Source organism: Dermacentor albipictus, chromosome 1, assembly GCF_038994185.2.
Source record: "Dermacentor albipictus isolate Rhodes 1998 colony chromosome 1, USDA_Dalb.pri_finalv2, whole genome shotgun sequence".
Lineage (NCBI taxonomy): Eukaryota > Metazoa > Arthropoda > Arachnida > Ixodida > Ixodidae > Dermacentor > Dermacentor albipictus.
In genome coordinates, this window is record NC_091821.1 from 213,849,162 (window position 1) to 213,864,764 (window position 15,603).

The following is a 15,603-nucleotide window of genomic DNA, read 5'->3' on the forward strand; positions in this document are numbered from 1 at the left end:
GGACAAAAAGTACACCACAGCTTGGCGGCCAACGATTATATACACATAGTGAGCAAGGGTGGTGTGATCGCAATATGGCCCGCATGACAGAAAGGGAAACACTATCACACATGTACACGTGTACAGATATGCAACAGTTGGGCAGTGGCAGAGAAGGTGTTTTGCTGTGTCGCCACATGTGCAAAAGATTGCATAAGGAGCATCTGCGTAGCTTACATTACAGCACGACACCTAGCACAAAATGAATAATTGCAATGCGTGGAGCAATGATATAACTTATAAGCTGTTTCCTAGTATCCCCTCTTCATAAAGTGTAAAATGTGCAGAGACAGCTCTGGAAACAAACGTGTACAAAGCAAGGAATCTGCTTTGATACAATACCTATATTGAGAGGCATAAGAGCATAAGCAACCGGCGATGTTTCTGCAATGTTTATTACTGCAGAGCATACGCAATTGACAGAAAAAAATCACAGACAATTACGATACTCCCTAATATGAGATTTTAGTGCAGCTCTACATGTGTTGTCATTTCACTGGCAATGACAATCGGTCTCGTGTGGCATGTTGCAAACGGAGCGAAGTGTGGCGCCACTGCCTTGCCAATCTGGAGATCGCGTGAGCCAGCGCATGGGTGATGCGTGGGCGTGGTTCACAGAAGCCATCGCCAACAAACCTCCCAGACATTGCGTGCTACTCTGGCACCATCTCGTAGCTACCGTCACTGCACTTCGCTTTTATTCGCACACTTTTGCCATACACTCCTCCTTTATCTGCCTCATGGTTATGCTGTACCTTCTTATCCACTTTCCTCCTCATGCCTCTTCTCACTTGCAGATTTTTTAATCTCCCACTGCATGCTGCCTTTGCTCTCATCTTTTGCTGAAGTCGTTCGCTCAGTTTAACCGAGCGAACGAGTGGTCCTCACAGCACGACAAAAGCTAAAGGAAATGTGCTCAAAAGTAAATGGAATGACCAGCGAAAGGAATACCCTGAATGCATGCACTATAAACCACGTTAAAGGATTGACTGAATGCACGATAGACATGGTCTACAAGATATCTTTGACAAGTGGGGCTGATTACATGCACCAAACAGGCAGATGCGTAAATGATTGACTGTGCGACCATCTATACAACTGCAGTCTGACACAAGCACCCAGAGACCTGGCCATACATTGCGCTTCATGCCGTATCTCCCACAGGATGGGGATCTTGCTGAAATGTAGTAACCAAAGAAAAAGAAGTCATGGAAGCCTACAACATCAAGATGACCCCATGTGCCATCTATATCACTCAGCAAAGAGATTAGCTTAATGAATGATAATAGATGGCGTGGTTAGACTGGGAAGAACATCCCTGAACATGCGAGTAGGCTATATGAAGGTCTCATTTTCCGAAAAATAAAACAGTTGTTAGTTTGCACTCGGGTGTCGTGCATTGTTTTTCTCTCTTAAGTCCTGTCCCTTCGTCACTTTGCGCAACAGCGTTATGTCGAACCAACTAGCCCACTGGGAAATTTTCTTTAATTATATGTAATATGCTCTGAGTGCACATCTATGTGAGTCTTGTTTGCAATGCACATGTGAAAGACAGCACAAAAATAATGCAATATTAGAGGTGAGCAAATAAGGATTTTCAGGACCGAATAGTACAGTGCAAGAAGCAAATTAGATCGAATACTTTTCTAAAAATGAATAGCCATTATCACAATTAACATAAACTGATGTTTATATCCCTGTATTTTTGAAGCTAGCAAGTTTCTGTAATAGTATAGTACCTTACTAAGTATTGTATTTGAAAAACACAAACTGAGCCTACGAGCAAGCAAGTACTTTATTCGCATGCACAGGGCTCTTCAGAGGATGCAAATGATCACTGTAGAGCCTGTAAAGTGTGGCTGCCTGAGTGACCTAGCCTGCTCCTCTACGCAAGTTCTCATGTTTTATGGCTATAGCACGCCTGTCATGGTGAAAATTTACCGTACTTTTCTGCAATTTAGTATTTATGTGGGTGCAGTTGGCATTTTGAAATGCCTGATACGTATGAAAAATATATTCACTGTTACAAAAAGTGACCACCGAATCGAACAGGACACTATTTGATGCATAATTACAAAGTTTCAAATATTCCCACATCCTTATGCAATATCAACAGCTTAAAATAATGGTTTCAACACTTACATACACACTAGATGTTCCAGCTGCCAACAGAATATCATATATTGACAAAAGGGTGTTTAACTGGGCTACTTGGTTATTCTTCGAGGATTGTAGCAGTAGAACTTAAGGAACATGGTCACAGAAGGAACGACTAGACGAGTACGCAGCTGCACTGTCAACTGATTTCTTGATTGAAATTCCCACTATTATTGATTTCATCGCCACATCTCTTCTCTTATACATCTGAGGCTGTCTCAAAAAGGTGACTTCCTTTCTTGTCAAGGCCAATGACAGTGTGCTTACACATTACGCTCCTGTTTTACTTATCTCGAATGCCTCAAGGATCTCCTGAGTTAACCTATCGTCGTTCCTTTTAAGGACTTGTACTTCATGAAATTATGAGTTACGACGAGAAAAGTTTGCCAAAGTCTGGTGCCTACTGTCAGCAGCGTGCGTGTTCATGTAGTGTCTGTGTTTCTCGTCTGACGGGGTGAAGCGATGGAGCAAAACCATTCTCAGGAGAAACGAGAAAAATGTGCACGCATGAAACAAACTTACGAGCGTCTCAACAGAAAATATTTGCAAAAGAAGCCTCCAACGCAAAGATTTCTCGCCATCAACTTAGCATGAACGATCATTGTCAGCAGTGAGATAGCCGAGCGTCTAACGGTGGTGTTCGAGCATTGTGTAGCACCGTCGATTGATTGCTTTCCACCAGTGCTCACCGTGCACGCAAGCTGTAGAATGCATGCTATGGCACAGTCACGCACAAGTTGCGTTGCCAGCGCTCGATATGGTTTCCCACAAAATAGCTTCGCGCTGCTTTTCGATTCTCGTGATATGTTGCGATTAAAAATTCCCAAGACAGTGTTAAGAGAGCGGTAAAAAAAAGGTACGAGAAGGTAGGCACAGCAGCTTGTGAACCCACTCCTATAATACCTCTACCCGCGTCTGTTCGTAAATGTGTGCATGTTTTCTTGCGTTTGTCAATTTTTTAAAATTTCCCACATTTCTTTAAATTTGAGTTTTTCTTAGCTTTCGCGTTTGTGCGTGAATAGGTGCCTGCTACCATGCGTGTTTGCGCTTAATCTTATTTCTGTCCTTTTATTTTATATTAGCATTTGTTTTTGCTAGTTTTTTTTTTCGCAAAGTCTTTTTACACATTTTCATTAACCCATCTCATTCAAAGCACTAACTCCTGTACACTGTAGGGCTGGCCTCTTCCATCTCATTAAAACCTGTCTCACTGGTCTACCTCGTCTTCTCAATCTGCCTACTCGCTGTGTTTTCTGTCCTTGCTTCTTGTGTTGTTGCTGCAATGTGATTAACCAACTTGCTCAAAACAAATTTTGATCGCCTATGAAAACAGAAGGTTTAGAGATACATTTTCTTAAAAGCGTCATGTGGGTTGCACAGTAACTTTGCCTCTTACTTCTGTTCATGTTTATGCATCAGTGCATGTGGCAGCTCGCCAGAAGTGCACATGAAAGGCTGCATATTGCAAAACAACACCTTGCTATGCTGTTGCATTTTTCATGCATTCAGTCTTAGTAAACAGACGGTTTCGCTGCCCATCACATATGATGGTAAAAATATTCGACATGAATAACATTGTGCAGTGGGGTATCATTTCCTGTCTGATGCTTTCATCGTTGAAAAAGACATCTTCCAGTGAATGGAGCCCGGCAAAGCAGTGCACTGAGAGCTTTTGCAACTTTCACCATTTATTACTTCATATATGTCATTGTCTGAATCTGGCCGTCCATCGCTGTGCCGATGGCTTGTGAATTAAATAATTACCTCAATAAAACACATTCAACTTCACTCAGCATTTTTTAGTACAAACAATGCTAGCAGAGCTATTTAGGGTGAATAATTGTGCTAACATTGGTGTTACTTGCCCGGTCAGATAAACAAATACAACAATGGCTGTGGCATGACTGCGATTTGATGTGCAGACTGCAAATGGTGCCTTTCAAGCGTGCCCTCAACTACTGCTATTAATAGCTACACGACTGAGTATTTTGGGCCTAACTAAGCTAATGATGTTTGATAATTGTTCTCTTATTCGCATTACTTGCCTGGGCCAGATAACCAAAATAAGGAATGCCACCACATTAACGTGTGTTTGCATGCAAGCTGCCAACAGTGGCTGTCATTTTCGCGTTGATTGCTGCCGTTGCACCAACAGTGGCGACAGCTTGACTGTGCTTTGACGTGCAAACTGCTAATGGTGCCTTTCAAGCGTGCCCTCGACTACTAATATTAATAGTTACCATAATGAGTATTATAATGAGCCATAATGAGCCTAACTAAGATAATAATGTTTGATAATTGTTCTCTTATTCGCATTACTTGCCTGGGCCAGGTAGCCAAAATAAACAATACCACCACATTAATGCGTGTTTGCATGCAAGCTGCCAACAGTGGCTGTCATTTTCGCGTTGATTGCTGCCGTTTCACTAATAGTGGCGACAGCTTGACTGTGCTTTGACGTGCAAACTGCTAATGGTGCCTTTCAAGCGTGCCCTCGACTACTAATATTAATAGTTACCATAATGAGTATTAGGGGCCTAACTAAGCTAATGATGTTTGATAATTGTTCTCTTGTCCACATTACTTGTCTGAGCCATATAACCAAGATAAAGAATGCGACCACATGAGTGTGCTTTTGCATGCAAACGGCTAAAAGTGGCGGACAATTTCGCGTTGATTGCTACTGTTTCACCTACAATGGCTACGACATGGCTGCGCTTTGAAGTGCAGATGCTAAAGGTGCCTTTCAAGCATGCCCTGACGACTGTTATCTCATCACAGGGCCCATAATGCTCGTAGGTGGCTGCCCAATAGAGTATTTTGGGCCTTCTGACATTGGCATTATTCATCTCAACAGGCTGGAAATAAGAGTAGGGCCAGCGAAACTGCACGCAAAGCAAATGTACTTTGGTGTGCGCATTGGTGTGGCTGTCACTTTCACGTTGACTACTGCTTTTTCGTGTGAAGCTGGACAGTGGCTGCCCGAATGAGCATTTTGGGCTGCACAGTTATTCAGGGTTAACAAGTGTATTTGCATTCTGATTTTCCAGCATTTCAGCACGTTTCCGTGCCAATACTTATATTGAGCACGATCTGTGCAGGCCGTTGCTTTTTCAGAATTGGGCTTCCATTAAAAGGAATATGTCATCAAATGAACTGCTTATTTATTTGAGAGGTCACAAGAGAATGCTTAGCTGCTGCGAACCCACCGGCAATATTTTGGTAGCCTTAATAAGGGCTGTTCTTTCGTTAATAAGAAGCTGTTATGCTTCATCCAGTGGCTCAATGCCGGACAGCTCGCAGTCGGAGTCGCTTTCTTCACTGTCATCTTCACCCAGTTGGATGATGATGGGTTGGATGTGGTCACTTCCAGACGTATCAAGCCTGCATTTGCCTCCAGGTCCATGACATGGTGAAGTTTCTTCCTCCAGTCTTCCACCATTATGTGCTTAATTTTTTCCCTCAAGACGTATTAGACCGTGTATAGCTTGACGTCTCTGTTGTCCGCAGCTATGCCATTTTTTACCTTTGCCCACACGAGCTCGATAGGATTTAATTCGCAGTGGTACAGTGGGAGCCTGAGTACAATGCAGCCGGCTCTTTCAGCTGCATTGTCTACGATGTAGCTCAGGAAGCGTGGCTTTACAGATGCTACCAACTCAAGCAGCTGCTTTTTAACCACCCTTTCGCTGTGGGTGATGTTCTTGCTTTTGAGTCACTCCTGTATTTTTTCTTTCTTCCAAGCTGTTGTCGGCTATTTCTCTTCTCGCCGGGAATGGTAAGGTGCATTGCCCAAAACAATGACGCTACCAGCAGGCAACTTCTGCAAAACGTCATTAAACCATCCCTCGAAGTGATTGCTGTCCATTTCTTCGTGGTAGTCGCTTGTTTTTATGGCCTTGGAATATATCTAAGCTGCCGTCGACGAAGCCATCCTCGCTGCCAATGTGCGTCACAATCAGGCACAGGCCTTTTCCAGAAGGTTCTTGTAGACCCGTCGACAGGCCATTTGCTCGAGCGTATAGGTGTCCGCGCTTCTGCACCACGATGTCTGTCCACACGATCGACCCAGTGTGTACCGCCGTCACCCATGTCTCATCCAGGAAAAAGATCTTTCGGCCTTCTGCCCATAGCGCTCCACGTCACGAAGGTAGAGATTCCGCCATTCTGCAATGTCATCCCGGTCGATCAGCAGCGAATTGCGGCTCCTCTTCTCGTGCTTGAATTAGATCTCGACAAGCAGGCGACGCACAGTGCACCGCTTCAGTGATGGGAGATCCATTGTTGCGTGTGTCGAGGTGTGTGAGGCTGGCAGGAGGTCTGGACCCCACTTCACGCAGAGTCAGAGACGAGGAGAGCTTTCTCGGTGAAGAATTCTTTATACAATGTTTACATGTTGTCGTCGTTATCAGGAGAGAGACCAACAGAGCAGCTGCAAGCTGCTTAAATAACACCCCTCAGTCCACAGATTCCCCAGACAGTCCCTAAGGACGAAACAAGGTCAAGAGAGAGAGAGGGTCTGGGTAGCCTCCGTGGTCCTAACGCCGCTCTCAGTGGCCGGCACTTTCTCAAACCGCGCTGTGGCGTCAGGCCGATCTGGCGGTCAATCAGAATGGTGCGTCAGGGAAGTTTTATGGCCCGCATAGGACAAAGGGAACCAACTGTAAGGCACAGGGTCGAAACACAGCCCTCCTTTGGAAACCGTCCCAAACACAGTGGGAGTTGTTCGTGGTGCGGGCGCTGCCGAACAAAGGCGGGAGGGGGCTGCATTGCTGCCGGCACGGGGAGGGGCCGAATAGCAGTCCGTGATCCGGTGGCCGCATCCGTCGTGGACGCCGTGCAGTTGCGGGAAACCCGAGCCGTGCACGTAGTCGTGTACCCGGACCATGCGGGGATGAATGTTGCACACCATAGCACTGGCCTTCCATCAGACAAATCCCAGGGCAAAAACATAACACCATATACGCTTTGAGAACTCGTTAGTGATCTTCTCGACCGTCGGTATCTCGTTGCGGCGAAAGAAATTGTGCACACGACCTCGGTGCGCACAATGTGTCATACTTTGTGCTGCGTCTTCTTTTCTCCGCATTTTGTGGGTGCTTTTGCGAGGGCATCAACAGTTTGCCACCCGAAATATGCGAAGCTTTGACCTCCCTCCTCACCTTGAACACTGCTTTCGCTGACACCGAGCATCTTGAGTTTGTAATGGTTGCGATAAATGCATTGCTTTATATAAGTACTTGTTCAATAGCAACTGATTCATTTCAAGCTCGGAACAGGAGTAGTAAATGTGCCGTGTACATGCAAAGAAGCGCAAAAGCCAAAGCTGCTCTTTCTACTTTTGTCACTTGCAATGAAGCTAAAGAGCAGACGACGGGCAGCGTTGTGGATGGCAAGGGGTTATTTTTCGGTCGCGATCCGGCATGTGCTGTAGCACATGAGAGCTCTACTAAACCAGTTATCAAATACAGAAGTCTTTATTTATACCTAAAACTGCGCGTTTCAGGAGCACAATTTTTTTAGTGGAATTATTTTAGTCACGGAGGCAATCGGACATCGCGCTTTGGTCATCTGGGCGGGGCCTCCCATTTTTTCTAAAGTTGTATCCGACTATAGTCGTTCCTTCTGTGTCCGCATTCTTTAAGTTCTTCTGCTACAATCCTCGAATTATATATTGACCATACCAGTTGTGTTGTAATCTTCATGCTTTGTTACATGCATATGGCTTGCTATCAAAAAATGCAAATTGTCAAGAATCAAAATGAAGTATCTAGTTTTCACACATTATATGCTTATCATGCTGTGTCACTGGTGTTGGCACTAACAGTGTGTACTCAGACACTAACAAGAAACAAGCAGCTGAATTTCTTGCACATGCAAGGCGCTCATATCTCTCAGTATAAGAATGTATACTTTGCTTAATCTAGAAATACGCCTCAGGATTTCCGCTGTTTACACTAATGTCGATATGACAAAAATGAAGAGTGCCCGAAATTTGCGTTCATGAGAACAGTGCACACGCGCGTCCACATTTCACGACAGCGCGCATGTACTCATGTAACTTTTAAGCTGTTCCTTATATTGCCCTCACCGATTATAAACACCTTCGTAGCACAGAAATAACTTCTGAAAAACACACAAGATACGTGAACGAGGCAGAAAGGGCCGGAACCAAAACTCGCCCGCAAAGCTTATGCACTGTTCACTTGAGAACATATGCATATTGCATAATACGAACACTTATACACCTAGCACCACTGCGACACATTGCACGTACATATCACAGTACACTTACGCTTCGTAAAAGTAAGAACCCTAGCGCTCGAACGTTATGTACGTGTTCGCGGTCACCAATGCGCATCGCAGCCCGCAAAACAGCTCAAACGAAGCTAGACACAAACAGCACATTACGAATGACTGCGATGAGGCAATAATGAAGCTCATCGCTACACATCGTGCCATCGCTTCTGAAACACAAGCCAGTACTGCACAAACTTGCAATCTTCGTATCGATGAAGCGCGCACACACACCTACGAACACCATATGCTGAGGAGGGCGATCGCAATCTTTTCATTTTGCCGCGTACCGAACTAGTGTCATGCTTAGAATGTAGGTGTATACGATGGGCTTCGCGTTTGTAATGCACATGCAAAAAACGGCAAAACACACGAAATCGGCGGCTCCATAACTTCCGACCCTCCCGTAAACACAACACACATCCGTCTGTTTCCTTTGGCGATCGCACGGACTGAGGAGGTCAGGAAGAGTACAGCTGCTTGTTGTGTTAGACAAATAGCTTTGCAGGTGCTGAATAGCTCTTGCAGTGATCACAATAAATCACACAAAAAACAAACTGCCGCGGCAGCCTAGCGGTCTAGGCCTCGCGCTCCGCTTCGCTTCGAACCAGCGCCATGTTTATGCGGCCGCCGCACGGAGGCGAAAGTTCACGACCGCCTCTCGTGACGTCACGTCGGCCATTACTGGCGAACCGCTCGCTTGCGGTGCGGCGTGCGGCCATGGGCGGTTTGAGCGTAAATCGGCCCTAAGGCTGCTGCGGCGGCGTTTACGTTCCGTCATCGCGTTTCAGTGAATCGCGCGTTGTTTCTAGCACAGGCGGCGTGACCCGCAAACGCTTTAACTTGTGCTTTTTTCGGCGAGCTCCTGAATGGAGGCGGCGGGTGGCGTCAGCCTGAGAAGCCGTCAGTCTTGTTAGACTTTACGTAGTCTGCCGCAGATTGCGGTAAGAGAGAAGTGATGGTTTGTTTTTCACGCACAGATCCATACACAGCGTTTGTGTCAATGACGGGCCTGCAGCTGTTGTCTTTACCAATTCGCTTCGTGACTACTTCCTTCCTTCTGATATGTCACATCGCTTGCTGAAACCTTTATAAAGTCGGTCACAGTCAAAGCGGCACTTTGAAGTGTCCGTGGTTTATTATATATATGCCGAGAACTGTATAGCGCTCATACTTTCCCATTTGATACTGAGTACATCAGGCGCGCGGGAATATAATATTTATGCCGCTGTGCACTGGCTGTTGTCATTTCCCTCATTTCTAACTGGGCAGCATTGTTTGCATTCTGAACGAGAGTATCGCATTTGCAAATATCTATCCTAATACACCTTGAACGTGCAAATGAAGATGGGGATTGTGGAACAACAAAGAAAGCAAAGCCAGTAGATTATTCACCATTATGACCATAACAATGATTCATGTCGCCTCCGCTCCCCAAACCCTGTTATTGTTTCAATTTAGCAGTCAGATTTTGGGTGCAACACTGAACTTTTATCTCCTCGCAGATTGACATCGCTGAAATGGTGAAATAGGAGCAGCATTAAAGCGAAGAACTGATTTGCCGGCAGTTTAAAGCTGAATATACAAGAGCTCTTAATGTAAGAAGCCTAATTCAGATGATGAGTCCGTGAACGATGTACGCTTTTACCACTTAAAGAACAATAAAGGCTCAGTCTCGTTTGAAAACGCACAAGGCAAGTTACTTGTTATCTGCGTGAGGACTGGATCGCATGTCTACAGCTTTTGTTGCATCCTACTAAACCTGTCGGTTGAGTCCTCACACCTTTTGCTCAGACACTTCACCCCCCCCCCCCTCTCTTTTTTTTTCGAGACTAAACATAGTGCTTGCCGTGGGTTGCTTCACCACTCTGCCATGGAGCCTCCGTGTTCATTCCTATACATGGATGCTTAAAAAACCCCAGGTTGATCAAGACCACACAGTCAAGTTTTTTTTTTATTCATGATATTTACGAGATGACGCCTTGAAGCGGTCGCTGGCTACTCCTTTTCACGTAGGATGGATGCATACAGAAAACAAAAGGACAGCAATGAACAATAGAAATGTTACAAGAACAAGAAAGATAGCGATAACTTGGAATTCAGGTGACAAACGCACTAAAGACCAATCATAAGAGGTCACATAAAACACAGACAAACTTAAATGATTCGTTCGGGTTCATCATGTCTCCTGAACCACTAACTCATTTCCTTGTGAACAATTATCACATTATTATGCGCTGTTTTGGACAACGGAAACTTGACCGACTGCGCTGCATAATTTGGCAACGGCAAGTCCACGGATTTCTTTAGCACGCCCCGAGGGGGGACCTCCTGGTGGATTCCGCACGAGACTCTCTCCCCTAGGCAAATGGGTCAGAGGCACTAACAATGACTACCCGCACCGCCGTAACGCAAGCAGCTCTTTTATTAAGCCGCCACTGGTCGACCCATAAAACAGTGACCCTGAACCCCGAGCCGAAGGTGGGTCACCATCGACGGCAAAGGCAAGTTCTCCGGCGGGACCTTAAATTAGAAATTCCCAACACGCGTCCCTCCAAGTCGTTACTGAGTTCCGAGTCTCCCCGTCGATGTTATAAATAATGACGGTCCCGGTTCTGTGATTACCACTGGAGTCCCATCCCGAAGAAGAGAGAGGAGAGTAGGCTTCACGAAGAAGGTGCGGCTTTTTCGGGGAGCGCGGCTACATCGCTGGAGGGGGAGGGGGGGCCGCCGCTCTCTCCTTGCTTGTGCCCCGTCCCTCTGATGACTTACGCCGTTGCGCAAACTTTTCAAGTGCGCCCAGCCGCGCTCTAAATCAACGGTAAATACGCGCCATAGTGCCTGGGAGAAGCGGACATGCGATACAGGGTCGCGCCTTGCTCTTTGTTTCACTGGCGGGCCGCCGGCGGAGGAAGGCACGCCCGCGCGGCGTCCCGTCGGGGAGGGCCTCCCCGGGGCCCGCCGTGGCCAACCTGGCAGTGCTCGGGCCGCGCGCGCGGGGGAACGAGTTTCAAAAGGGCGTTTGAAAAATGAGAGTCCGAGCCCGGCTGGCCGCGCGGTCTTTAGCAAAAGTACGGGGTTGACGGCGGCGTGCCAGTGTGTAATTGGCTCCTTATGGGCAACCTGTTCCTTTCGCGAGCGTAGCCGATAGCCTTCTTTCTCTGGTCTCGTATCGGCTGCGCGCGCGCGACTATACGCTGAGTAGCCGGCGTGAACGCGCCTCTCGACAGCGGCCATGCACGAGCGCGATGCGATGAATCGGAGATTGCCCCGTCCTGGACATCGGCCGGCCATCGCCTTCATGATGGGCATGGCAGCTTGTATTTCATTGGTTTTATTCTTTCTGGAACGTTCTCTCCGGGACCCCGGCTCTACAGCGGCCACGCTTCACGTTCCCTTCCAACCGGGCCCCTTATGGTCGCACCAGCGAAAGCTCGTGGACGCCACAGAAAAGTCACGGCGTCACATACTCGGGGGCCAGCGAAGGAATACAAAAATTCTCTTTTTAAAGCTTTTTTCTTTCATCCTGGACGACATTCTTCATAAATATCTGCTCACGGACGAACTATCCTCTTCTAAGTTCTTCAGTTTCGCAGATAAAAAGATAGAACGAATAAATTCTGAGGTGGTGATTTACGTCATTATCGCTTTGAATCGTCAGCGCGCGCCTCAACTGGAGTATATACTATTCTGGACACTGTCGAATTCCGCCAGATTGCATGTGTACTCCGGTGACCGCTTTTCACCGGCTAACAAATTTTAAACGTTATCGTTCGGCGCAGGACGCGCCTGCATGTATCGGAAGTTTCTCGGATGTTATCGATGGTTCTGTCCGTTGTGTGTTTTCACAGAACCTTGCGTAACCTGATTGTATGCACGACGCGAATAATTGTGTAGTACTTTCTGGAGAGGCACGCGAACACCAGCGATTACGCTGGAACACCCCCGACGAGTCATGTATAAAAGGCGACGCGCTTGACCCGCGGACCAGATTTTCGGCGATCGCTGAGTGTGCTCGCCGCAGTCGTTGTGCATTGAGTGTCGCTTGTTTTTCGGGGCCACAGGTTCGCCCATTAAACAGTTAGTTTTCATTGCTCAAAGTTTTCACTACAGTCTGCTTCTTCACCTTCGTGACAATATTGTCGAATTCTGTAATGGCGGCATTTCGACCCAATCAAGGAAGCCGTCGCAGGTCAAAATCAGAGCTGACCAGATCGCAAATCCGACAATGTGGCGGAATTTGACAGTTTTCAGAGATGGTACCCCCGGTACCGGGAACTCGTAGTTACCACAACTGGAAGCATTTGCTATGACAATGGTGAGCGACGAAGCGATAAGCTAGGCCGATATAATGTAACAATTCATTTCGCTCGATACTATTCCTTTCTCATTATCCACCGCCCACGACCGGCCGATCGTGATGATAATGTAGTCAGTCTGAGCGCCGCTCGAAACAATGATGAAACGCGAAAATCACTGGAATAGAATCGTAGCGTTTTCCCTGGCCTGATTTTGTGACCATAAAACAATCGCGAGCTCTTTCTCGACCAAGTTTTTCTTGAAGAGTTTAGCTTCGTAGTAGCATACGACTGAACGATACGAAGGCTTGGCAGTGGCGGTTGTTGTAGTTCAGTTGTATAGCTTGGTAGTTTGGCGGTTTGAGAGCATACTACTGACAGGCCGTACATCGCAGTAAGCGATTACAAGTACATTATTCTATATTGTCGATAATTTTTACTTGAAATACTTAAATTTCTCGCCACACATTGTTGGCACACATTCTTTAGCAGTCTAAATTCTGCTGCGTTGCATACGCAGAACTATCATTTGTAAAAGTTTCTTACTAACCTTTATATTATGAATGCTGTAAGAAGTGCAAACATCGAAAGCGCTCCCACCCACGCTAAATATAACAAAGAAAAAAAAAGAGAGGTACCTATTAATAGTGTTATAGTAAAGCACCGTCTTAAACGAAGTTATTTACCATCTTCTTCTTCCTTTTTTTCACTTTCTTTTCAGGATGCAGGGATGTAAACGGAAGGGGCATAGCTATTATCAGCAGTTCAGCATTCAAGGATGTCCCTGAACTGACGCCAACGCAGCTGGCACAGATGTTGATGTACTTCTACACAATACCAAAGTAAGTATGCCTATCTTGCATAACTTACATGTATACCTACGTACATAATTGTATGTCGTGGTCACTTGAATATATATATATATATATATATATATATATATATATATATATATATGTGTGTGTGTGTGTGTGTGTGTGTGTGTGTGTGTGTGTGTGTGTGTGTGTGTGTGTGTGTGTGTGTGTGTGTGTGTGTGTGTGTGTTGAAAAAGGCGTCCCATTAAAAAAAAAAGGCTATCAAAGCAACGCCTTGTTCTGGCGCATCATTCCATAGTCGAAGAATCTTTCGGTGGTAAAAGAGCGCTGCTCATCGAGGTGATTCATTGTGGCCATCAGAATATAGGCGGCCAGCACATACAGTAACGTGATAAAAAACGACATACAGCGCGAAGGACAAGGACTAGTAACGTGACAGTAACGTGTTGCACATCCTCCCGCGAGTGGCGGCGTCGCGCGTGCAACAGAGCAGAGCTGATATATGACTGCGATGTACGCAGCTGCGTCTGCATGCCCCTTCTAAATGTATTCAATCTATCAGAGGCCAAATGACTGTAAGCAGAGGCCAAATCACTGTAAGCAGAACTGTTGTAAAGAAACAGACCGGATTCTTGCCATCGTTATTTGCATGAAGTTAAAACATATTCTAACGGAACAAGGAAGTACGGATATGAGGAACCAGAAGTGAGGGAAAAGCGCTAGAGGATGGCAACTAGTGCGTCTATTAAACACCGTATTGAATCCAGTGTGGTGTTTCCGTAACAGTATACTGTATAGTGTAAGAGAGGTAGATTTGAGAAAACACTTCTGTGTGTAGCAAATTAACAGCGTGTGCGAAAGACAAGGGCACAGAAAACGACAGGACCGGCGCTGACTTCCAATTGCTACAATATTTTTTTACCAGAATAACACGATATGTAGTCATAAAAATGAAAAGAAAGAGAGAGAAAAGATAGAGCAAAAAGCCCCTAATATGCTAGTAGAAAACAGATAAAGGAACCACATCTTATACAAGCAGAGCAAACAAAAGTACAAAAAAGGACAAATTGAAGAAGTCACTACTGCTTATATGGCTTCCACGTGTAGCATTAAAATATTCTAGATTCTAGATCCTGCGTTGATAAATATGCTGGTGGTCGCTCCTATCATATCGGGTTTTTCTAGTATTTCTTTATTTTATTGATGTGACTCTATATCACGTTCGTTTCTCAATATATATATATATATATATATATATATATATATATATATATATATATATATATATATATATATATATATATATATATATATATATATAGTAGTTAGATTTAGGTGCACGTTAAAGAACCCCAGGTGGTCAAAATTTCCGGAGTCCTCCACTACGGCGTGCCTCATAATCAGAAAGTGGTTTTGGCACGTAAAACCCCAAATATTATTATATATAGTAGTTTGAAGTCAGCGCACTCGTCCCGCTGTTTTCTGTGTCCTCGACTTCTCAGTGCGCTGTGAATTTGTCACCACGCGTTACCAACTAGCATCAACCCACACTTCATTACAGGGCCCTACATATAAAAAATGAACCTGAGCTATAAAAATTGTAATGCATTGATAAAGGGTAAACTTCGGCAGTGGCACTTAAAACTGCTTACGAGTGGGAATGCGAAATCATTATAGTCGCTTTGGTGATTTTTTTTTTTTTTTTGCTGCACTTTTCTTGTTCACGCAAGCTCTCGCCTGCGTTTTAACTGCGCCTCGGTAAGTCCAAATGAAAACGCGCAAGGCATCTCAACGCGCGTGCTTGCCCGCGAGGAGTTCATAACGCGAAGGACCGCTCGGAGCCATTCAATCGGACATTAATGCTTTTTATTTTATACGCTCATTTTATGCTCTCTTGACGTGGTGCCACCTCCTACCCATTGGCTGCACCGTCACGTGCCGAACGACGCACGCACTTGGCAAACATTTAGTCAACCACAACATTGGAGCTGCCGTGG

General features: G+C 45.6%; 1 protein-coding gene and 1 long non-coding RNA gene across 8 annotated transcripts in view; one reads left to right on the plus strand and one right to left on the minus strand.

Moving 5' to 3' along the window:
- The window catches only part of LOC139054178 (uncharacterized), a 28,657-nt gene extending 19,435 nt beyond the window's left edge, over positions 1–9,222 (minus strand). The window contains exon 1 of the long non-coding RNA XR_011511059.1: positions 730–9,222. This is a non-coding gene — a long non-coding RNA (uncharacterized lncRNA). The remainder of the gene's footprint in view (positions 1–729) is intronic.
- The window catches only part of LOC135900084 (puratrophin-1-like), a 716,878-nt gene that overhangs the window by 561,410 nt on the left and 139,865 nt on the right, over positions 1–15,603 (plus strand). For all 7 annotated transcript variants that reach the window (XM_070530832.1, XM_070530837.1, XM_070530833.1 and 4 more), the window contains one exon: positions 13,513–13,633. In XM_070530832.1, coding sequence (XP_070386933.1) covers positions 13,513–13,633 — 121 coding nt within the window. The remainder of the gene's footprint in view (positions 1–13,512; positions 13,634–15,603) is intronic.